General features: G+C 41.5%; 1 protein-coding gene across 1 annotated transcript in view; it reads left to right on the plus strand.

Moving 5' to 3' along the window:
* Window positions 1-25,765, plus strand: part of RYR2 (ryanodine receptor 2) — a 1,389,277-nt gene that overhangs the window by 518,846 nt on the left and 844,666 nt on the right. Inside the window, 1 exon segment of the mRNA XM_033937646.1 lies at window positions 23,412-23,486. Within this exon segment, the coding sequence (XP_033793537.1) occupies window positions 23,412-23,486 (75 nt within the window).

Here is a 25,765-nt window from a genome sequence, read left to right on the forward strand (position 1 = left end):
GACCAAAAAAAAAAAAAATCTCCCATATGACAGGAGATATAGTAAGAGCTTGTAATGCATAACAATTCTTAAACATCAAGAAATGAGGCTTAGACAGCAGAATCTGTCACATTCAATTATTATAACAAATTAATTATAAGAGTTTAAAAGGGAAAATGGATTTCTGGAATCATTATATCCCCAAGTGAAACTTTATCTTTATTGTAATACTCTGAATCAGTATAGAACATCAGTTATATCAATGTAACTCTCTGACCGCAATGCAGAGAAGTAAACAACAGCATTGCTTAATTTACAACACTTAGGGCTCCTTTTACTAAGCTGTGATAGCGGTTTTAGCGCGCGCTGAATTGCTGCGCGCGCTAGACGCTACTGCCAGCATTGAGCTGGCATTAGTTCTAGCTGCGTAGTGCAGGTTTAGCGCGCATGGCAATTCAGCATGCGCTAAAAACGCTAGCGCACCTTAGTAAAAGGAGCCCTTAGTAAATATGGGGAAGAAACGAAGTTATCCAAGTGTTCAAATGTGATTTTGACTCTAACTGGGCGGAGTTTCTTACATGAATATCAGGCTAACATCAGTTAACCTTGTATTCAATTTACCATAAATATTTATTTATTTATTTATTTTTAAGTATTAAAGTGGGCAATTTTGAATAGCCATAAGAAGTGCCTCTGCTGAGTCAGACCAGAGGTCCATCGTGCCCAGCAGTCTGCTCGTGCGGTGGCCCAACAGGTCCAGGACCTGTGTAATAGTCCTCTATCTCCTTTTCCTTCAGAAAATTGTCCAATCCCTTCTTGAACCCTAATACTGTACTCTGTCCTATCACGCCCTCTGGAAGCGCAGTCCAGGTGTCCACCACCCGTTGGGTGAAGAAAAACTTCCTAGCACTGGTTTTGAATCTGTCCCCTTTCAACTTTTGCGAATGCCCTCTTGTTCTTGTAGTTTTCGAAAGTTTGAAGAATCTGTACCTCTCTACTTTCTCTACGCCCTTCATGATCTTGTAAGTCTCTCTCATGTCCCCTCTAATTCTCCTCTTCTCCAGGGAAAAGAGCCCCAGTTTCTTCAGTCTCTCAGTGTATGAAAGGTTTTGCATATCTTTTATCAATCGCGTTGCTCTTTTTTGAACCCTCTCGAGTATTGCCATATCCTTCTTAAGGTACGGCGACCAATATTGGACGCAGTACTCCAGATTCAGACGCACCATCGCCCGATACAATGGCAGGATAACTTCTTTCGTTCTGGTTGTAATACACTTCTTGATTATACCTAGCATTCTATTCGCTCTCTTAGCGGCCGCTGTGCACTGTGCCATCGGCTTCATTGTTTTGTCCACAATTACCCCCAATTCCCTTTCTTGGGTACTCTCACTCAATAACATCCCTCCCATCGTATAGCTGTACCTCGGATTTCTGCTTCCTACATGCAATAGTTTACATTTCTCTACATTGAACTTCATCTGCCATCTCGTCGCCCACTCCCCTAGTTTGTTCAGGTCCCTTTGTAATTCCTCACATTTCTCTTTAGTCCGAGCACCACAAAATTGTTTGGTGTCGTCTGCAAATCTTATTATTTCGCACTTTGTCCTTGTTTCTATATCATTTATAAATATATTGAATAACAGCGGTCCGAGCACCGACCCCTGTGGAACACTACTCGTGACCCTCCTCCAGTCCAAGTAGTGGCCCTTTATTCCTACCCTCTGCTTCTTACCCGCCAACCAATTCCTGATCCATCTGTGTACATCTCCTTCCACCCCATGGTTCTTCAGTTTCTGAAGTAGGGGTTCATGGGGTACCTTGTCAAAGGCTTTCTGGAAATCTAAATCTGTTGGGGTCCCCTTTGTCCATCTGTTTGTTAATTCCTTCGAAGAAGTGCAGTAAGTTTGTTAGGCACGATCTCCCCTTGCAGAAACTGTGTTGGCTTGTGATTAGAAGTTTATTTCTTTCAAAATGCTCATCGATGCTGTCTTTTATCAGCGCTTCCGCCATTTTCCCCGGAACTGAGGTCAGACTCACCGGTCTGTAGTTCCCTGGGTCACCTCTTAATCCCTTTTTAAAGATGGGTGTAACATTGGCTATCTTCCAATCCTCCGGGATCCCTCCTGTTTTCAGGGATAGATTGCAAACTTGCTGTAGTAGTTCCGCTATTTCCTCCTTTAGTTCTTTCAGAACCCTTGGCTGGATTCCGTCTGGGCCCGGCAATTTGTCAGTTTTTAATTTTTCTAACTGCCTGCGTACGTCTTCAAGGCTTACTTCCATGGATGTTAATTTTTCTGTTTGGTCTCCTTTGAAGATTTGCTCAGGTTCCAGTATGTTGGATGTGTCCTGTTTTGTAAATACAGATGAAAAGAACATGTTTAGTCTTTCCGCCACTTCTTTCTCCTCCTTCACCACTCCCTTCCTGTCTCCGTCATCTAGCGGCCCCACCTCCTCTCTAGCCGGCTGCTTCCCTTTAACGTATCTGAAGAACGGTTTGAAATTTTGTGCTTCATTGGTTAGCCTTTCTTCATATTCTCTTTTGGCTTTTCTAACCACACGGTGACATTCTTTTTGATACTTCCTGTGCTCTTTCCAGTTCTCCTCAGTTTTGCCCTTTTTCCATTTCCTGAATGAATTCTTCTTATCTCCTATCGCTTTCTTCACTTCTTTGGTTATCCATGCCAGGTCTTTTGTTTGATTCTTTTTGCACCCTTTTCTGAATCTTGGGATATGTAGATTTTGCGCCTCGATCACCGTGTCCTTGAATAAAGACCAGGCTTGCTCTAAAGTCTGCCTATGTCATTTGCAATATATGCAGGTGAGCTTGATATTCAAAAGGGTTTAACCGGGCAGGAGAGGCTCCTACCCAGTTAAACCTCACAGAGTGACCCAGCACAAGATACAGTAGACTCTCAATTAACCTACATCCATGAGGATTGATAAATGCCGGATAAATGTAATTACTATTAAAAACAGGCCTAACTAATACTATACCCCATACTATGCCATATCATAAACTGTTCCAGACAAACTACCGTACATGTGGTAGGTAAAGTGTGGGCGTACTCAGGTGTGGCATGCCAGAAATTGATTTTATTTTCATTTTTCTTTAAAGTATTTATTTTTCTTTAAAGTATTATTTAAAGTGATTTAACAACTTTGAATTTTTTATTTTTGCTGGTTGCTTGAGAGTTCTGCTTAATTGATTTCTGGTTAGCAGAGAGTCTACTTTATTCAGTGGCACTAACCGGTCATCTCCTGTTAAGGGTGGGTCAGGGGCAGAGTGTGGGTGACATACCTATTCAGGCAGTGAGCAGAGATTTTCTCTCTGCTAACCAGCTACATAACTGCATAAAGGTAGGACAGTAAATAAGCTAGTGATTTTCCTGGCGCAGCGCATCCATTATCATTCCATCCATGGAAGTAAGGATTACCAGCCTAAAATTTCCCACTTCTTCTCTGTCTCCAGGGATAGTGAGTTTCCTGGAATCCAGTGGGTTGCATGATCCAGTGCAGCATGGTTTCACCAAAGTAAAGTTGTGCCAAATGAACCTGATTGATTTATTTTTTTTTCTGTGTGGCAAGAAAATTGGATAGAGGGCATTCACTTGATGTAGTCTACTTGGATTTCAGTAAGGCCATACATACATAAACTAGAGCTGCACATTAATCATGATTAATGCCATAACACAATTATTAATTGCAATTACAAATTTTAGCATGATCAATGCAGTAATTCAATGCTATCCCCTTCTGCCTCCCTCCCACCACTATGCTCAGTCCAGCATCTTTCCCTCCCATCCTGGGCTTGGCTGCAGCTCTCAGGTCCCCCTCCCAACACTCTCATCCCACCCCAGCACCTGGTGTACCTCTTCAAACAAAGGCAAGTTTTTGGCCCTGCAGTGCCACAGGCAGCCAAACTCAAAGGCTGCCTGCAGCCTTCACCATGCCTTTCCTTCTGTCCTGACCCACCCCTTTTGATGCAACTTCCTATTTTCAGAAGGGCAGGCTGGGTCAGAAGGAAAGTTACCATGCTGACTGAAGGTACACTGGGTGTGGGTGTGGGGTGAGACCTGAGAGTCAACTGTGGTCAGATCCAGGAGAGATGCCAGACCATGCGGGGGAATTGAAAGAACCACAGTCAGTGAGAGAGATGCCAGACCATGTGGGGAATGAGGGAGAATTGAGAGAACTGCGGTCATGGAAGGAAGGAAAAGATGCTGGACTATGAGGGGGAGAGAGGGAATTGAGAGAGAACTGTGGGCAGGGCCAAGAAGGGAGGCAGAGGTACTGTCCTGTGCATGGAAGGGGGAATAGGGAGAGATGCTGAAGTGATACAAAGAAAGATAGAGGGAGGGAAGAGTAGGGAGATGAGAGAGATAGAGAGATGTTGGGATGGAGGGAAGGAAGAAAATGATAGAGGTGTTAGACTTGGGGGAGATGGAAGAGGGAGAGATAATGGACCTGGGAGTAGAGGGGAGGGAGGGAGAAAAATAGAATTGGATTTGGGCATGGGAGAAAGGAGGATATTGGGCCTTTAATCAGTGGCATAGCCATGGAGGGAGGCCTTGGAGACCAGGCCCCCCACTTATGGCTCAGACCCCCTCCAAAGCTTCAGAACCTGTTCAATGGCTGGTAGGGTAGCTGAAGCCCAACCATCCAAAGAAATCCATTGCCTGTGTCACCCCCTTCCTCCTTGTACTGTCTCCTGCTTCTTGTGGGTTTTCAGTTCCATTAAACCATGTTTCTGCTGAGGCTGCATTATTACAAGCCTTCACTCACTTGCCTCCATGACTTTATCCTTTTTTCTACATTGTTCCTCTCCTGTCTAGGTTAGCTCTTATAGTGATTATCCTTGGCCAAATGCTATAGACTGACTAGCTGATATTCAGCACTATTTAACCAACCAGAAATGGCACTGACTAGTTAAATAGGACTTAACTGATTAAATGTGAATATCCAGTTATTCAAACTGATTATCTCCACTGAATATTTGCAGTTAGTGGCTGAAAGTTAACTGATTATATCAAGCAATAACCAGCAATTTTCAGCACTGAGCGACTAAGTTTAGCAGCCAAATTGGGCCACGTAAATAGCAGTCCTATCTTTGGCCACTATAAACTTAACTGGCCAGTTTCTTCTGGGTTTTGAGCCATTTGGTGCAATCCTTTAGTGAGGATGAAGGCTTTTGTGTTTGGCAAAAACCGCTGATGGAGAATTAATGTTGCAGCCCTTGATAGAGCTGGAGGTGGAACAGGGCCGCTGTTGGTCTTTTTTGTGAATGTGAGATAAAGAATCCAGCTGGACTTTGCATTTATTCAACTGTTATAGTTGTGAATGATATGGGATTGTGTCTATGAAAACTGTTCTTAAAAGACACATTTTTTGCAATTTTTTTGAAGACTGCAATAGAGTGATATACTTAAAAGTGGAGCTTTTTTGACTAATGACTGGAGAACCTCCTATATATAAAATATATTCAGTCTCGTGAAGTTGGGGCTTGTTGGAGCAAGATATTTGAGATCTTTTTTTCTCCATTATTTGAAACTTGCGCACTCTTTGCTTAGCCTGTTTTCTGATTATACTTTATCCCCTCCTTTAATAACGCTTAATTCGGTAACTCATAGGAATTCTATGAGCATCAGAGCAGTTACCATCACTGCCAGCGCTAAAACCCTCGCAATGTGTTAGTAAAGGAGGGGGGTATATTTTTTAGGCTTTGCTAGTAAGATAATTTATTCTTCTTTAGAACTTTAGTGTGAATATTGATTTAACTAGTTAACATCATAGCAGCTGAAAAACCCTGGATATTCAATGCCAGTCACTGGAAATGACCCAGTATTGAATATCTGCAGTCAGCGTGACCATGAGAGTTAGCCGGCCTGCCTCCCACTGTCTGAATATCGGCCCCTGTGTCTTTTCTAGGACTCTGTGCTTAGGTAGATTAAATCTGGCCACTGGATGTCACAGTTGCATTATGGCTTGAACTCTCTCCCACCAGGACTGTGAACACTGCCTAGAGCAGGGCTGCATAAGTCTGGTCCTCGAGATCTACTGGCAGGCCAGATTTTTAGGATATCCACAATGAATATGCATGGGAAAGATTTGCCTGCACTGCCTTCTTTGTATGCAAATCTCTCTCATTGTGGATATCCTGAAAACCTGGCCTGCCAGTAGATCTCAAGGACTGGACTTGGGCAGCCCTGGCCTAGAGAATGTCATGGTAACAAAATTCATCACCGTTTCCATCCCCATGGATAACCGCGGGAAACCATCTCCGTTTCATTCATTAAGGAGAGAGGGAAGAATCAGAGTAGGAATGGGCACAACCATTGCCTCTCAAGCCTTGCATTGAAGAAAGCTGGTGTAAGAATGGCCATAAGAATTGCCATACTGGGACAAACCGAGGGTCCATCAAGTCCAGTATCCTGTTTCCAACAGTGGCCAACCCAGGTCCCAAGTACCTAGCCAGATCCCAAGTAGCAAAACAGGATGCTGCTTATCTTAGGAATAAGCAGTGGATTTCCCCAAATCATCTCAATAATAGCCTATGGACTTCTCTTTTAGGAAATTATCCAAGCCTTTTTTAAACTTTGCTAAGCTAACTGATTTCACTGCATTCTCTGGTAATGAATTACAGAGTTTAATCACATGTTGTGTGAAGAAATATTTTCTCCGGTTTGTTTTAAATCTACTACTTAGTCCCCTAGTCCTTGTATTTTTGGAAAGAGTGAACAAGCGATTCACATCTACCCTTTCCACCCAACTCATTATTTTATAGACCTCTATCATATCACCCCTGAGCCATCTCTTCTCCAAGCTGAAGAGCCCTAGCTGCTTTAGTCATTCCATTCCTTTAATCATTTTTGTTGCCCTTCTCTGTACCTTTTCTAATTCTGCTATATCTTTTTTGAGATACATCGACCAGAACTGCACACAATATTTGAGGTGCAGCCTTACCATAGAGCAATACAAGGGCATTATAACATTTTCATCTTTTTTTCCATTCCTTTCCTGATAATTCCTAACATTCTATTTGTTTTCTTAGCAGCCGCCACACATTGATCTGAGGGTTTCAATGTATCCTCAACAATGACACCTAGATCCTTTTCCTGGGCAGAGACTCCTAACTTGGAGCCCAGCATAATGAGACTTCATGCCTGGTCCCTCTCAGTACAGATGAAATTAAATGAATCAAAAACAAAATTACTCTGGCTCGGCCCAAAATTAGCTCACCTGCCCGCCCTCTTCACCCTACCCACAGGCCCTGCTCTACACCTTGAGTTCTCAAGCAAGGTCCTTGGCATCACTATCGACTCCTCCCTTTCCCTCAACGATCACCTGAATTCCCTGGCAAAATCTTGTTTTTTCAACCTCCACATGCTGAGGAAAGTTAGATCCTATTTTCACCAAAAGCATTTCACCGTCCTTGTACAATCCATCATCCTATCCAAATTCGATTATTGTAACGCCATCTACTTAGGCCTAACGAAAAAAAGTCTTCGCAGACTCCAGCTTATCCAGAACACTGCGGCTAAGCTGATTTTTGCTAAACGCAAATATGACCACGTCTCCCCTCTACTTACCAATCTTCACTGGCTCCCAGTACTTTCCAGAATTCATTTCAAATGCTCCTGCCTGGCTTTCAAGATCATTCACGGCATCCTTCTGCCCCTAATCCCTCTATCCTTCCTCGCCCCGACACCAACTACCACCAGATCTGCCCACAGACATAAACTATCCTTCCTCTCTCTACACGGCATCCTCCACGCAGGTAAACTGGGTAGATCCCTCCTCTCCAAAATCACTGGCCTCTGGAACGACCTCACTGTCCCGCTGCGGAACCTGGACTCCCTCCAACTATTCCGAAAACAACTGAAAACCTGGCTTTTCTCTAGCATATAATAATCTCTTCTCCTGATTACATCCCCTCTTTTTATGCTTTGTAAACTCTTTCTCTTCTCTCTTCCCATATTTTTTAAACTCTGTAAACCGTGTCAAGCTCCACTTCAGTGGAGAAGATGCGGTATATAAACCTAAGGCTTAGTTTAGTTTAGTTTAGCATGGCTATAGCTCAGGTTCCTCTTTCCCACATGCATCACTTTGCACTTGCTCACATTAAACGTCATCTACCATTTTGATGCCCATTCTTCCAGTCTCACAAGGTCCTCATGCAATGTTTCACAATCCTCTTGTGATTTAACACCTTTGTTTCATCAGCAAATTTAATTATCTAGTTATTCTCATCTCTAGATCATTGATAAATATGTTAAAAAGCAGCGGTCCCAGCACAGACCCCTGGGGAACCCCACTATTTACTCTTCTCCATTGAGAATATTGACCATTTAAACCCACTCTCTGTTTTCTATCTTTCAACCAGTTCTCAGTCCATAAAAGGACATTACCTCCTATGCCATGACTTTCTAATTTCATCAGAAGTCTTTCATGAGGTACTTTGTCAAATGCCTTTTGAAAATCTAAATATACAATATCAACCGGTTCATCTTTATCCACATGTTCATTCACCCCTTCAAAGAAATGCAGTAGATTGGTGAGGCAAGATTTTCCTTGACTAAAACCATGTTGGCTTTCTCTCATTAATCCATGCTTTATGTATATGTCCTGTCATTTTGTTCTTTATAATAGTCTCTACCATTTTTCCTGGCTCTGACGTCAAACTCACTGGTCTATAATTTCCTAGTTCACCTCTGGGAAATTATAGACCGGTGAGTCTGACATTGGTGCTGAGGTTGAGATAGACACTAAAGAATGGCATGGGATGGTTTCCCTTGGTTATCCGTGGGGACGGAAACGTTTATGAATTTTGTCCCCATGTCATTCTCTAATGTCACTACCTTTTTAGAGTCCCTAGCACTGGCTGGCATGAGGACTAGAAGATGGATCAGGCATCAAACACAAGTCTTTTTTATGGCAGGGCTGCTGCTTCTTGCTAAATTTGTAAATAAATGGTCTTTGTATCAAATAACAAGCTTTAGGATGAAATACGTAATTAGAAGTCTTAATGTAATGAATTTTCAGTTGAGCAGTTTTACTACATATTACATACAACATTGAATTGCTGTTGGCGTATTGGAATGAAATGGATAGCAACCATAAAGAGCCAATGCATAATTGATTGTGTAGTAATTAAAACCAGTGAATTATAAGTGTGTATAAAAATTGAAGAGTTCCTGCAGGAAGGTATGCGTGGAAATTGCCCCCTTGGAACAACTGCTTTGTTTTCTGGTGCTTGTTGTGATTTACCTATGAAAACTTGGCCAGCAAATTCGATGCAAGTAAGACCTATTTATTGGATCAAGTTAATATGGCTCTGATTAGTTTTCATGAGTTTGCCTGTCTTTTGTCAAGTTACCAAAAGAGTCCTATGAACAGAAAACATTTAGGGGCCCTTTAGCGTGAGCTAATTCCATTAGCACAGACTAAATGCTAAGAAGCCCATTTTAAACCTATGGGCTTCTTAGCTTTAGCACATGCTAAGCATTAGTAAAAGTTCCCCTTAGATGGCACTGAAGATTTGAGAAGCCGTTATTTACTTTGGGGAGTCATAGTCTAACCAGGCTGAAGGAAAAGTTACAGATGTTCCTTCCTTTGAGACAGTTTCCATGTTGTTTTAACCTGACACGATAGGAAAGAAACCTGAAATGTTGTTTTAGGTGTCATTAATAGTATGCATTATTGCGTAATAGTGTGCCTTATTACTCAAAAATAGTGTGCACTGTTCAAACAATTTGAGCAACACTGCATACTGGGATCATTTTACTAAGCATCGATAAGCACTAATGTGTACTTACCGTGGTTTAAAAATTGTGCTAATAGCATGTGACCAGGAGCCATGATCAGGAGCCAGGTTTGAGGTGTACTTCCACTGCACTAAAACATACATTCTATATTTTAGAATAGTGTGTTTGGGAGTGGAGAGTGGGCATGCACTGCGCTAACCATAGCATAGTGTGGGCATTGGCCTACTCTGGCTGATTACTGCAGGAATCCTTAACATTTCCTGAATAGATGCCATTGAGGGCTCATGCGCTAATGGCCGTGCACTAATTTTGCAATTTGCTTGTGGGGGCTATTAATAAGAAAAAAGCGTACCATTTAGCGCAACTTAGTAAAAAGACCCCACTGTTTATATAATAGCGCACATAATTGATGATATTAGTTTAAAATGAAAAAAAAAAAGTAAAAACTGAAAAAAATTGAAAATTCAAAAAAATGATGCAGGAAACTAAAGTCACAAACATTTTTGGCCTGCACACCGCTACAAAGTAAACTGCACTTTTCAGAAATGTTGCTGCTGCGATCACGATTATAGGCAGGATTTGCTAAGGTTTCCCCCAGCCTCCCCTCACTACTTGGACATAATTTTATAAAGGTTCTTTTACTAAGCTGCAGGCCTTAGCGTGCTCTTGCACAGGTCTTTCCTGCACACTAAGGTCATTTTTACCGCTATTGTAAATTTCCAATTTTCAGGGTTTTTTGTTTTTTTTTTTACATTAATAGGCATGCAACCATTTTTTAAAATTACTGCCTAAGCTCTTACCGTCACCCATTTTGTAGGCGGTAAAGGCCAGATTCTATAAACAACGTTTAAATGTATCTACATTGTAGGTGCAACTCTGTGTAGTTGTCAAACAACCGCTAGGCGCCACTTGTAGATTAACGCCTAACAGTGCCTAACTGGACTTAAGTGTTTCTAGGAGCTCTTAATTGATTGGCTGAAAACTGGCGTGGTCAATTACCATGCAAATTAAGTTAATTTTTTTATTTAATGTTGCGTGCTGATTCCGAAGGAAGGCATTGCTAGGCATCCTTGATTGGGGTGCCTAACATAGGCATTTTTTAATAGAATCGGACCCTGAGGGCTTATGCAGTATCTGTGTGCTAGCCTGTTAGCATATTGTAATGTAGATGTGCTGTTTAGAGCAGGAACACCCACTGTCTACCCCTGACGCCTCCCTCCCCCCCCAAAAAAAATAGAAAAATTTTTTCAGCCAGAGTTTAGATTTTAGAGTAGAAACAATTTTTATTGACATGAAAAAAATACACACAGAAATGAACACAGCAACAACAAATGCCAGCACAGAAGAAACAGAGGCAATGTCTGCATAAGCAAAGACAACCAAACACAAACATGTCAAATATATTTACCCAAAAAAAATACCCAACCACCCCAAGTTCCCCCGCCCCCCCCAGCCCCCCCATGAAGTGGAATGCCAGGCAGAAAATAGAAAGGCGCAAACCAAGTTCCCCCCCAGGGTCTGGGCTCTGATGACCCTAGGGCATTGAAACAAGCAAAGCATCCCCCTCCCCCCCCAAAAAAAACAGATCCCCTCGAAACCCCCCCTCAAGCCCCTTTCCCCCCTCTTTGACCCAGAGTTTAGATTTTAAAGTTACTGCAGGTTACTCATTCTATGGTACTCCAGTGTTTGATGCATTAAGGGGTCCTTTTATCAAGCCGCGCTAGCGGGGTTAACGCGCGTGCCTTTTCATCACGCGCTAACCCCTGCGCTGGCCCAAAACTACCGCCTCCTCAAGAGGAGGCGGTAGCGGCTAGCGCGGCAGGCGGTTTAGCGCGCGCTATTACGCGCGTTAAACCGCTAGCGCGGCTTGATAAAAGGAGCCCTAAGTGTGCATTAGCATCTAATGTACAGTAGCTTAGTAAAAGGGCCCCTAGCGGAGTTGAACATGTAGATGGTATTTTACACACTCAAACAGGCACTTCTACAATCGTCTAAAGGGTGTACATACAAAAAATTAAGCGGTGGGAAAATATAGCACCTAATTTTATGTGACATATAGAGATAGCTGTGAGCGATCTGTTGGTATTTCTTAGAGAATGACATGGTGACAAAATTTATCACTGTTACCCGTCCCAGCGGATAACCGCAGGAAACCATCCTATGTCATTCCTTATCTCAACCTCAGTCTTTCTACACTAGCATTCTTCAATGCAAGGCTTGAGGGTCAGTGGTGGTACCTGTTCATACTCTAATTCTTCCTTCTCTCTTTAAAGAATGACATGGAGATGGCTTCCTATCCACGGGGATGGGAACAGTGATGAATTTTGTCACTGTGTCATTCTCTAAATTATTGTGTATCCTATGAAATACACAATTAAGCACCTGTTTACCTGGAGCAGCTATAACTGTATGGGAGATCTTGGGGATACTGTTTTGTAAATGCTTATGTTGACATTAAGATATAGGTGCAACACATGTGCCTCCGCATATGTCTCCTAGCCTAAGTGTCCTGTTATAAAATTACTTTCCTTTTACTTATGTGAAAAAAAGGACAAGACTTTCCCCCCCCCCCATTCTAGGGGTGGAGGGCAATCACAAATGGGCTGAGGGCTTTTGCAAAGAAGGGGGGAGGAGTGAAGAAAAGGAGAAACCAATAGGGAGCAGGGAAGTAAACACTAGGGGCGGGGGAGGGAACCTTGTGTGAGCAATGCCCATGGAGTCCCAGCAGATCAGCCGAGAAGAGGCAAGCGTGGCGGCGCTCCCCACCCCGGAACTGTCGCAGCTGTTTGGAGAAAATATTTGTTCTTTTTGATGAGAATATCTAAAAAAAGATATTTGCTCAGAATTGGATTCCAGTTTGAAACGCAAACTCCTGTCTCGTGTATTCAGCCAGTTGAAAAAAATCTAATTTAACAGTGCTCCCCTTCCAGATAATGAAGACATTGTTAGTGTACCTTTTGTAAAGCCTTACCTCTTCCTTGAATGGATGGTCTTTGCTATGGGCTATGCAAATACTTCAGAGTAAGTATCATAGTTGGGTGCACAGTATCTGGCTAAGAAAGAGTTTCAAGTTTATTCATATTATTTGATTGAACGCTTTACCAAAATACAAAGCGTTGTACAAAAGGTAAAAATATGATTTTAGAAAAATCACATATACATAATTCGTTACCAGACGTACTTGGGTATTTGCTTTTTAAAACCACGGGAAACAGTAGGAAAGAAGGGAGGAAATACAATTTTAAAGAAAAAGTACATAAAAGGGAAGTACATAAGGAGGGAAGGAAGAAGAGGATTGCTGGCGGAGATGGGGTCGAATAAGAGAACTGTTGAAAATCTTAATTTAGGAGATGGCTGAAATCATAAAGTATTACATCTTGGTTGGACATTGTATTTTCAGTTAAAGGCATCTTTAAAAAGAAGGCTCTTTAAACTGCTTTTAAATTTCTGCAAATTTCGTTCAAGTCTTAGATATAAGGGAAGAGTCACATTGTTGATTTAAAAAAAATGTAAAGTAGTAACATATGGCATTGTATAAACAAGTAATAAAAATAGTAAACAAAGGCATGTCACCCTGCTTGGATGGTGGGGAGGCCTTGTGACATTGGCATGTTCAACAACACACATCACAGCACAACGCCAACCCATATAATGATATGCGCTGATGGGAAAAGATACGGATGAAAGTTGCTCAAAAAAATGATTTGCAATAATGATGGGAGTAGTATGGACGGCACCCCTAAAGAAAGGAAGGATAGTGAAGCCGGATATGCTGTGTAACCCTAGAGGGAGTTAATTGTTATCAGATCGATGTACGATAGTACATTGTTAATGGTTTGGAAAATGCTTGGCATTTGTTGTTGTAAAGCTGTTTGTAATTAGCATTTATGACTGCAGCCTTTAATAAATCCACACTTGTTGAAGAATAATGGGTTGGCGTTGTGCTCTGGTGTGTGTTGATGAGAAGCAAAGAGTGCCAAGTGCCAGATTTGATAATCAGTAAATGAAACATTGATTTCTTTTCTGAAACATGTAGTTTGAGGGTTTATTATACATTTTAATTAACCATAGATTAAATTCTTTGGTCTATGTATAGTTTGACTTCCTGCATTAAGGAACAGCTTCTGTAATTGGGTGCCTAAAGCCAGCACCTATTTCATGTCAATCTCACTTAGAGGTAGTAGGAAAAATTCTTCCTGAATAATATAGTATATTGAGAGATTGCTGGGAATAAATAGTTAGAAATTCAATTCAATTTAAATTTTTTGTGTGATGGGTCCTCAGTTTTCACAACTCGATTATCAGGCTCAGCCTGTAACATCGGGTTGAGAGTTGCGTTAACCCAAACGGGTTATTCAATGTAAAAGATCCCTGGACCTAATATTTTATAGTGAATAAGTGCAAAATCATGCAACCTAAAATCAAAAATTGAAAAATAATTCACCATTCATCTCTCTAATATACTATTGTGCATATAAATGCTACTAAGTCCATAAATCTATTTGAGATTCAACTTCCAGATTTCTTCCACTGATATCCAAGAGGCAGGAGTCAAAACAGTTCAAATAATTAAAGAATTACACTTAGAGGGGCATAATCAAAACTTTAAAATATCCAAAAACCTGCCTAAGTTGGCACTTGGATGTCCTAATAGCAGGAATGTCCAAGTGCAGATAATCAAAACCAACTTTCTGGACGTGCAGCAGCACTTCTAAGCTGCTGTGCATTCAAAGCTCAAATGGGCATGTTGGGAGGTGTGTTATGGGTGAGAATCATGCGGGCTTAAACCTGGACGTACTGCAATAATAATCAATGCTTTCCTAGAGGGAACTTTGACGCTGGCAATTAGACCTATTTTAGTTACATCTAAGTGCCCCAAACTGACCAGATGAATACTGAAGGGATTAAGGCACAATCCCCCTTACTCCCCCAGTGGTCATGACCCCCTCCCACCACCCAGAGATGGGGGAAAAAAGCAGCACATTGAGGGATTGCCATCAGCTGATCGCAGTAGAGAAATCCCTATCAGCTGAGCCGGTTTTGGGAATTTTTGCCAGCTCAGCCGATGAAATTTTCCCCTGCCAGAATCATCTGAATTGTGGAGCTCTACATCCCTCCCCCTGACATCCCCCCAACATTTCTGGCCTCCATTCACACATCACCTAACATCTTGGATATCAACTCTCCACAAGTCTTTTGTTTGTTTTTTGGTCATGTCTCCTTTGTGGAGGGATCAGGGTCAACTTTCTTGTTGTTTCTTTTAATCAGCTATCAAATTTTGCTGGAAAAAACCTATGCTCTCCACCCATACTAAACTGGATTTCGAAAACATCACTCTACTGAACTATCTCTCATAGGTCTGACAACTTCTATTCTTTACTTCAAGGATGAGCACAAATCTTTCATTCTGATATCTTTAGATCTTACATCTGCCTTTGACACCATTGATCATTCTCTACTTCTTAAAAGACTAGAATCTGCTAGCATCTCCGGAACAGTTCTGCAGTGGTTTTCCTCTTACTTCCAAAACCGAAACTACAAAGTTAGCTTTAATGACTCCACATCTTCTACCATCTATCAAAGCTATGGAGTCCCTCAGGATTTGACCCTCTCGCCCCTACTCTTTAACATCTTCTTGACCCCTTTACTTACTTTAGCCCAATTTATAGTATTCACTGTGTTCATGTATGCCAATGACATCCAAGTGCTTCGCCCCTTAATTGTTACATCACCTGAAGAAATAATAGAAATTAATTACAAACTCAAAAAAATTAGCTCCTGGCTCCAGCATAATAAACTCTCATTGAACATCTCTAAAACAATCTACAGAGGAACGTATATGCCTACCCATCTGTATTGCTCCTCTCCAATTCAAATTGATACCAAAATCAGACTCCTCAGAATTATCCTTGATAAGGACCTCATCTTCCATCAACAAATTAGCGGAGTCACAAAGAAATCTTTTCACAATCTAAGGCTCATTTGCTCCATCTCTTCCCTTCTCGATCCCCCCTCTATCAACATTTTGATTCATTCCCTCATAATTTTGAACATAGATTACTGTATTGCCCTATATCGGGGCATAACCCAGAAAGAAACTCGTCATTTACAACTACTGCAAAATACAGCTGTTAAATTAATTTACCATGCAAAAAAATATTATCTTGTCACTTCCTTTCTTCGTAAAGCACATTGGTTACCCTTACTCATAGTCTCGCTTATAAAATACTCCTAACCTTCAAGACAAAAAATGCCAACCAACCAGCCTTCATTGACAAACATCTGATCCAATATGCATCCTCCAGGGCACTCCGATCCAACAACCAAAACCTACTTACCATTCCATCAATATGTGAACTTTTCTACGATACTACTCTCAAATCCATTTTTTCGGTCACTGCACCATCTCTGTGGAATGCCCTCCCATTGTATCTCCAACTAGAAAACTCTCTAGAAAAATTTAAAACTAAACTCAAGACTTTTCTTTTTAAGGATGCCTATACTCTCTAACACCAGCTCTCTCAAATAATTCTCATACAACTCTCCGAAGTAATTTGGAAAATCAAAATGCTTCTTTTGAAGCGAGCCCTACCCTAATGTATTTCCCCTTTTTCCACTTGCCTCCCTTTTATTTTTATTTTCATCTAGATGTATTTACTAACTTACCTTCCCTCACCTCCTTCGTTTTATGCACGTCAGTCTGATTATGCCCTTGTTTCTTTTTTACTCTAGATATGATATATCTTTTATTTTGACATTTAATTTTTTAAAATCTCATTGTATTGTAAACCCTTTAGATACCTGACTGATAAATGGTATATCAAAAATAAAGAAACTTGAAACTTTTTCCTTTTCAGGTTTTAGATTTATTGAAACTTGATATACCACCATAGAGAATTATGTTTCAAGGTGGTTTATATGGAGGATCATTTTTGATATGACATCTAAATCCAAGTTTGGGCGTTTTGTGGAAAATGTCCCAAAATCCAGTAGTGAGCATGACCATTTTCAAAACAGGAAACATCTAGCTTTTTGATTTGAAAATGGCCAATTCTTAGAAGAATTTATGCACAGTACCCCCAATATTCAGTTGGAGGCAGTCAGCATTTTTTAAAGCACTGTTTGTTGTCTGCTAAATTATGACAGGGTTTTCTGTCTTAAATGAATGCTCCTAAGTCAAACCACGCTCAAAATCCACCCAGAATCTGTACCCAACCATGCCTACTTTCTGGTAGACGCCTGCCTCAAAGTAGTAGGCGCCTACCAAGTTAGGTGCTTATGTATGAAAATGCTATGTTCAGTGGAAGTTTGTCAAACCTTCTTTGATCATCCTTCCCAAAAAGATAAGTCTTGAGCGGTGTCTAAAATGCTCCACATTTTTACAAAAATATAAATGACCTAGCTCAGCAATAAAACTCTTTTACAAACAAATGAGTCTTGAGCAGTCCCCTAAATTGTTCAACATTCTTACATAAACATACTGGACCTGACAATAAATTCCACGATCTGGCCCCTCCCATTGCTGTTTCTGATCTTAATTATCTTTTTGGCATATACGTTGCTTATGCCTTTTGTAGATACTCTGTTGTCTGACCATATAGCCTGGTGAATCATCATCAAGACCTCACTGGTAACTAATGTAGTTGCTTCAAGATTGGTGTTATATGCATTGAACAGTTGCCACCTACTAAAATTCAGGCTGCTGCATTTTGAATTAACTGTTATGCTTTAATTTTGCCATTCCTAGATATAATGCATTAAAGTGATCTATTTTACAGAGTATAAGACTCTGCAAAATTGTATAAAAATCCAATTGGGAAACCAACTGCTTCAATCTCTTCAACAGATGTAATTTAAAAAATGATGATTGTACCAATTGTATTATCTGAGCTCTCATAGTCAACTTGGAGTCTAACATAACTCCTCTAACAAACACATTTCCTTCTTTATAGCTACAACAGAATCTCCTATTTTCACTTCCACTGTTCTTTTTTCCTTACAAATATAACTTGTGTTTTGGCCACATTTAAAATTAACTTATTCTCAGCCATCCATTCAATAACTACATTCATACATTCATGTGTTCTTTATACAAATTCCTCCCCCCATCCATATACACGGAAGAATTGTATATCATCAGCATCAAGCTGATATTCTACATTCAATCTCCTAAAAATTTCACCTATATATGCCATATATACATTAAAAAGAAGAGCAAATAAGGCAGACCCTTGAGGAACACTTCACCCTACTTTCACCACTTCAAGTGCTCATATTTAATATACCAGGAGGGGCCAACATGTACACATATTCCCCATATTCCCTGTCTCATCTTTACTCAGAACTTGCATTGTGAGCCACCAGTTCCGCCAGCAGCGCAGTTCTTACATTGGGGCAGGCAGCCCCTCGCTTACCAGAGTGAATGAGCCGGGTCCTTGTGAACTCCTTTAAAAGTCCATCTGACTGCTACAAGGACAACCGCCAGTGCCGCCAACAGCACAGTTCTTCCATTGGGGCAGGCAGCCCCTGCAGCAGCCCAATGCTTGTCAGCATGAAGGAGAGGGGTCCTTGTGAACTCCTTTAAAAGTCCATCTGACTGCTACAAGGACAACCGCCAGTGCCGCCAACAGCACAGTTCTTCCATTGGGGCAGGCAGCCCCTGCAGCAGCCCAATGCTTGTCAGCATGAAGGAGAGGGGTCCTTGTGGACTCATTTAAAAGTTCATCTAACTGCTACAAGGACAGCCGCCGGTGCTAACAGCAGCACAATTTTTCCATCGGGGCAGGCAGCCCCTGCAGCAGCCCGACGCTTGCCAGCGTGAACATATGATATGCCGCTGCTTGGTCAGACCAGTGGTCCATCATGCCCAGCAGTCCGCTCTGTTTGAGTCTAGCCTTACCTGCGTATGTTCTGTTCCAGCAGGAACTTATCCAACCTTGTCTTGAATCCCTGAAGGGAGCTTTCCCCTATAACAGCCTCCGAAATAGCATTCCAGATTTCTACCACTCTCTGGGTGAAGAAGAACTTCCTTACGTTTCTGTGGAATCTTTTCCTTTCTACCTTTAGCGAGTGCCCTCTTATTCTCTTCACTTTTGAGAGGGTGAACAATCTCTCTGTCTCTACTAAGTCAATTCTCTTCAATATCTTGAATGTTTCGATCATGTCCCGCCTCAGTTTTCTCCTTTCAAGGGAGAAGAGGCCCAGTTTCTCTAGCCTCTCGTTGCACGGCAATTCCTTGTTTTTCTGGAGAAGTTATAGTGGCAAGCCGCTCTTTGTTTTCCATTTTCTTTGTCTTATTGTGTACTGATAATTAAGTGTTCTGCTCTTCAGCTTCCTTCCTAGTGTATCTATCCTTGTTACGACTACTTGTAACTTGTTAGCATCAGTTCTTTTACAAATGGGACATGCACACCGCTATGATGTAACACATGAATGGCAGTAAAACAAATAATGTGCAAATAAATAAATTCTGTGGGCCCAATATTCAGACTGCAAGGGGGTGGGGGGCAGCTCAGCTATCTCCTACAGTCAGCGGTAAACTCGAAAATTCAATGCCGGGATGTATCTGATGACCAGCACTGAATTTTCTATTTATTTATTTATTTATTTTTGAGGGGGGGGGGGTTGGCTGTTAGAAACATAGTCAATCAAGCCAATATTTATCAACAGGCTGGCTAAGTTATAGTGATCAAAGATGGCCCTGCTATTTATGTGGGTCTATCTGGCTGTATCTATCTCATGTGGGTCTATCTGGGTCTATCTCATTTGATCTGGCTATTGTAGCTCGATTCATGCGGAGCTTATGTGCAACAGCACTTTTGGATTGTCTTTTTTCCCACATTTTCTCTACCCCAGGGCTAGCAGGGACCGCTGAGGAAGACATTCTTGTCGAAACACGGACCGTGTTGGGTCCAACGCTCCCAATGGTCTAGGTCCTAAAGGTTTTTATGTGGATTGCTATCTTGATTTTCTATTAAAGTCCATATCAGGAACATTGCCTCTCCAAAGTGTTTCTTTGGTTTCTATCTGGCTGCTCAACTTAGCTGGTCAGTCAATGAATATTGACACTAATTGGCTATGCCACACAACATAGCTGATGACTGGGCTACCCACTTAGCACTAATATTCAGTGGCCATCTTGTGCTGACTATTAGTGCTTAGCTGGCTAAATGCCATTTAACCAGTCAGGAGCTGTTCCTGGCTGGTTCAATAGTGTATATTCATGGCACAACCAATACGTGAAAGAAAGTTAGTTATGCCTCTGGAACAGGGGGTTCTCAATCCAGTCCTCGGGACACAGATACCCAGCCAAGTTTTCAAGATATCTGCAATGAATATGCATAGGATAGAAGCAGATGCATGCTGTGTGTATCCTGAAAACAGTAATATTCTTTTTTAGTTATCCAAAAGGTACAGTCCTCCCATTCCCTACCCATACCATGCTCCATAACAGGAATGTCTGTTTTTGGTGTTGTATGCAGCGATCAGGGCACACTGACAGTTAATGAGCTGTATCAGTGTTAATGCAGAGTCATGCTGTTACATGCTTTAAAGTTGCATAAAATGTCGAATACAGCTTAGTTAGCAGGCCCTTAAGCAGTATTACATGAGCAGAATATAGAATGAGGATGGAGGGGAAGAGAAAATGTATTTTATTCATTATTGCTGGCTTTTACATAGCTGCAGTAGAGGTTTCTACTGTTGTCTGGCGAGGTAAATACTCATAGCAATTCTATGAACATCAGAGCATTTACCTTCAAGGCAATTTACAGTAAAAGAGCTCATTATGATAATATGGGGATGTGAAAGTGTCAGGGATTCTCCCTCAATAATGCTGATATTATAACACTAGGCAGCAGGGGGTGCTAATCAGAGAGATAAGAAACTACAACCCCCAGGATGCCCTGGGCTTAACAGCTTAGGGCTGAGCTACCTGAGAAGAGGTAGAAGAGCTGCTGAATCACAGGCAGACATGAGTGTATCTTTTCCAGTTTAAGATTCATCCAAGGAGGTTTCAGAGTGAGAGGAGACTTCCAAATCTAGAGGCTGATACAAGTCTCAAGAAACACTCTGCAGGAGAGTTCCTTAGCTGTAGTTTAAGGGGAACCCTGGGAAGTTAAGTCTGGAAAGGACTATTTGAAAGAGCTGACTTTGTGAGAATGTTGATACTTGGCTGGCTGAGGTAAGACCACCTTATTATTCTGAGAACTGTGGAATGTGTTCATAGGTCTAACTGGGACTGTTTATTTGAATAGAGAAACTACTTCCCCTAAGTTTGTGAGGGAACAGGCTCAAAAGAGTGTGTAAATAAAAGCTTTTCCTTATACCTTCCACAAGTGGCTATGCTGTTTTGAATACATATGTTCTAGGGTTCTAGGAAGGTCAGGACTGGACTCTCTCACAGGGGAATTACTACAATGCAGATTTTTAAAAAAATCATCTTTCATCAAAGTCAAGCTTTTAGTTTCTTATGAAAACCCAAGTAGCCCAGTTCCATCATAATATTTAAAGGTAAGCCGTTCCAAATGGATATTTCACAAAAAGTAAATATGAAATACAACTGGCACCTATAACGTATGCCTGCTATGAAAAGAAATTGTAGTAAAAAGTATCATGTATCCTGGATGATGAAAAAAGCAAATGAGAAAAAGAATAAATCAAGTGTTCAGAGGAATTGACATGTAAAATATTATAAATCGTACAAGCAATTTTAAAATTATACAGGCTTTCACAGGTAACTAATGAAGTTTATAGAATAACCCAGAAATACTATCATTTTTTTAAGCTAAAGATCACTCACTGCTATATTTTGAATCAATTAGATTAGAGTTTAATTTAAAATTGAATTTATACCCATATATAAAGAATTGCAGTAATCCAGCTGCATAAGAACTAGCATTTGAATTAATAAAGCAAAATGATGGTCATAAAAAAAGGCCTGATAAGTCTTAATTATTTCAAACAATACATGGCTTTCTTTCATAAGCTAGTTACTTGAGGTTCATATGATCACAAAGGGGCCAATTCTCTAAAGGGCGCTTGAAGTTAGGTGCCTCTTGGGCGCCAAACTTACTCCCTCTTTTATCAAGCTGTGCTAGAGGTTTTTAGCGCAGCCTGGTGAGGTAAATGTTCTGACGCTCATAGAAATTCTATGAGCATTGGAGCATTTATTGCACCGGCCCGCACTAAAAATCTCTAGCACAGCTTGATAAAAGCCGGCCTTGGCACATACCCTTAACAGACTCAGTAACTGTTTTTTAAAAAAAAATTAATTGGGCAATAGGTGCCTATCTGATTCTATAAAAGATAGGCACCTATCTCATGGTCTAAGTGGGCATTTCTATAGGTGGAGCATGAGTTAGGCACCGCTAAGCACGCTTCTCTTTAAAACTTAGGCATCTGAAATGTAGGCCTTTAAAATCCTCGCCTACATTTCAGGCACCTAAGTTATTCCATGGGCACCACGGAATGTGCACAAGACAAAAGCATGTGGACAATTGTCTTGCGCTATAATGACTTGCGCGCTATTGTCTTGCACTATAAAGACTTGCGCACATCTGACCACGCACGTTTGTCTGCACGCATTTGTCTTGTGTGCTAATTACTATGAACCGGGCGCCACTAGCTGCGATTCTGTATACAGCGCCTAAACATGATTGACACACTTCCAGTGCCTTTTTTTTAGTCACCAGCTGATTTAAGTACTGTTTATAGAATCGGTCCCTAAGAATCTAATATAACTCCAAGAACCTTGGATGTTTTATCAATGTTCAAAAATATTTCAGAGGTTAACATTATAGTTGATGGAACAGTAGAGGCCAAACAGTGAAACAAGAGTACTTTGGCCTTATTAGTATTTAATTTTAACTTGTTAGTAATCACTCAAGTAAGAATTTTATTCATACATCCTGTGGCGATAGAGGTTTAAGTGACTCGCCCAGAGTCAGAGGGAGCAGCAGTGGGAAATGAACCAGTGGACACCTAGTATATCTAAAACTCCACTTACTTTATATAGCGGTGTTCTGCAAACTTTTTGACGCTGCAGCACATTTATATACCACCTTTCTGTGGTAAAACATTTGTTATTTGCAGGTACGTTGAGGAGTTAATATACTAGAAATGAACCCTTTCCAAAGGGTAAAACTAGGGAGCATGATTTAAGGCCATAAGGAGGTAGATTCAAGAACTGCTTCAGAGGAGGAAAAGGTAAAGCAACAACAATGGTGATAGCAGTTGCAACTACTGTTCCCTCAAAGCTGAGCGGCAGTCCTCAACCTACAGTCCTGCCAGCAGGGGGTGCTATTTCACTATCACATTTTTAATAGTAAAGGATAGGCAAACTCTTCAAGATTTCAGGGAACTTGACTGTCCCTAGTGACTTAAAAAACAATATTGAAGCATCAATCTCCCCCCCCCATTGGCCACAATGCAGTTAGAGGACTCCCACTCAGTGGGTGCAATCCTAAACAGAATGGCACAGGCTGTAACCTGCATAGAGCAGTAGTTACAATCCTAATTGCCTTACTGTGCAGACCAGGTCTTTTTTCTGTCCTCTTTGACTATCTTATTTGTCATTATAGCATATGCACTTTTAAAATATGGAGTGAACAAGTAACAAAACAGAAGCGTGAGAGGGTTCAAGTTTAATATATTGCTTTCTTCCTTTTACAGAAATGTTCATTATGAAGGCGGGGCTGTGTCCATCCATGCTCGATCCCTTTGGAGGCTAGAAACCCTAAGAGTCGTGTAAGTAAAAGATCTTACCATTTTTAGAGAGAAATGAAACGATGTACTTAAGCTTCATAGGGTGTAACATTAATAACTAAGGAGCCCTTTTCTAAGCTGCTTTAAGCAGATAACGCCGAGTTATTAACATGATAGACAGTAGTGCAGGCCCATGCTATTGTCTATTGCTCTAAAACAGGGGTCATTGCATTAAAAAATGCTGCATTAGCTGCCTAACGCAAGAGTGGGCCGGGTCTGGGCGTGACAGGGTGGGAGGAGATATGGCTAGCTATGACAGCTAGCATTTGGATCTTTCCTGTGCGCTGTCATGACTGCTGATAACACTGCTGAATTTACTGAGACTTCAAGAGAAAGCGGTAAGAGTGGCAACTCTGATCTCTTTCCCGACACCCCAGACATATTATACATAACTCCGGTCTCCTCCTACCCAGCCCTAACACATTGCATATAACATTTATCTCCTCTCACATAATCCCTATCCCCCCCTCTCCACATCTGAAACATTCTGACACTGCTTTGCTCTGGCCCCTCCATTTCAGAAAAAAAATGCTTCCTAACAATCCCTACCTCCTGTTTCCTCCTTCCTACCTCCTCCTTCCTAACAGTGCCTACCTCCTTTCCCTACCTCCTGCTGCCCCGGGACTTACCAGAGCTCCCCTACTTATACCTGGGATACCTAGCAGTCTGCAGTACCCCTAGACTACTAGGGAGATCCCAGATAGGTCACAGGGAGGTTGGATTTGGAATTGGGGCAGTGGATGCCAGTGTGACTTTGGGGCTGGGGGAAGGGTAGGGTATATTTAAGGTGACCATACGTCCCGTTTTGAACGGGACAGTCCCGTTTTCGGATCCCCTGTCCCATTATCCCCACACACAGCTTCGGGACTCCCAAAATGTCCCGTTTTCAGAGACAGCGTCCGGAAGCTGTGCGCAGGGACAACGGGACAGGCGATCGCTTCCTGTCCCTCCCCTGCCGCACCAAAAAAAACCAACAACCAAAAGCCTCCCTCCAGGCCCGATTTAGGTCCACCGCCGCTGCTCCTCTGCTGCAAACGTCAGAATTGACGTCGGAAAGAAGGCTTCTGGGTTCCAGCAGTTTGCAGCAGAGGAGCAGCGGCGGTGGACAGGGGAAAGACAGGAGGCAGAAGCAGGACTTTGGAAGGTGCAGACAGAGGGGGAGAGCCCCTGAGGAAGAGCAGAGAGAGGCAAGATCATAACAGAGGAGGGAGAGAGAGAAAGGGAGACCTGGAACAAAGGTACAAAGGAGAACTGAGACTGGATCTGGGGACACTAAGGACATAGGAAGGAGGCACTGGGGGCATTAAGGACATAGGAAGGAGGTGCTGGGGACACTAAAGACATAGGAAGGTACTGGGGGCACTAAGGACATAGGAAGGAAGGAGGGAGGTAATAGAAAGGGACAATTGTTGGGCCTGAGTGCAGAAAGAAATGAAAGATAGGATGCACAGTCAGAGGGAAATGCAACCAGAGACTCATGAAATCACCAGACAGCAAAGGTAGGAAAAATGATTTTATTTTCAATTTAGTGATAAAAATGTGTCAGTTTTGAGAATTTATATCTGCTGTCTATATTTTGCACTATATTTGTCTATTTTTCTATAGTTACTGAGGTGACATAATTGAAAACCCCCAAATATAAAAAATTAACATTTTCTCTGCGTATAGGGTGCTTTGTGGTTTTTTAAAAATTTTATGGTTACCATTATGAAATAATAAGATATTGTGTGTACATGAAAAATGAATGGAAGAAATTGGGGGTGGGCTAGGGTGGGATTGGGGGCGGGGCTAGGTGGGATTGGGGTGGGGCTAGGGCGGGATTGGGGGCGGAACTGAATATTAATAAATGTCCCGTTTTGATGAAAAAAATAAATGGTCACGTTAGGTATATTATGTTATGTTATGTTTTGGATGTCAGGGGAGTTCAGGGCTATGGGAAGCTTGTTTTTGGGTGTTGTGAGGCGGATTGGGGTTATGTGTAGTATGTCCTGAGTATCGGGGGTTATATAAAATCAGGCTCCTATTTAGACTGTGGGAGATTGCTGATGATTCACCGCCGGCACCATATCTGGCCACCAGCATTGGATTTCTGGTCTATTTTTGGCCATAGATTATAAGAAAAATGTTCCAGACTAGTGAAATGATTTAAAATGGATGCTTCTTTACTGCTTTGTTAAGAAATGAGTACATATGAGCTAGATAGCAGCCATTATCTGAGCATATATGATATTTTTACATGTAATTTATTTTTGAGTATGATT

The sequence above is a fragment of the Geotrypetes seraphini genome, chromosome 3 (genome assembly GCF_902459505.1).
Source record: "Geotrypetes seraphini chromosome 3, aGeoSer1.1, whole genome shotgun sequence".
Lineage (NCBI taxonomy): Eukaryota > Metazoa > Chordata > Amphibia > Gymnophiona > Dermophiidae > Geotrypetes > Geotrypetes seraphini.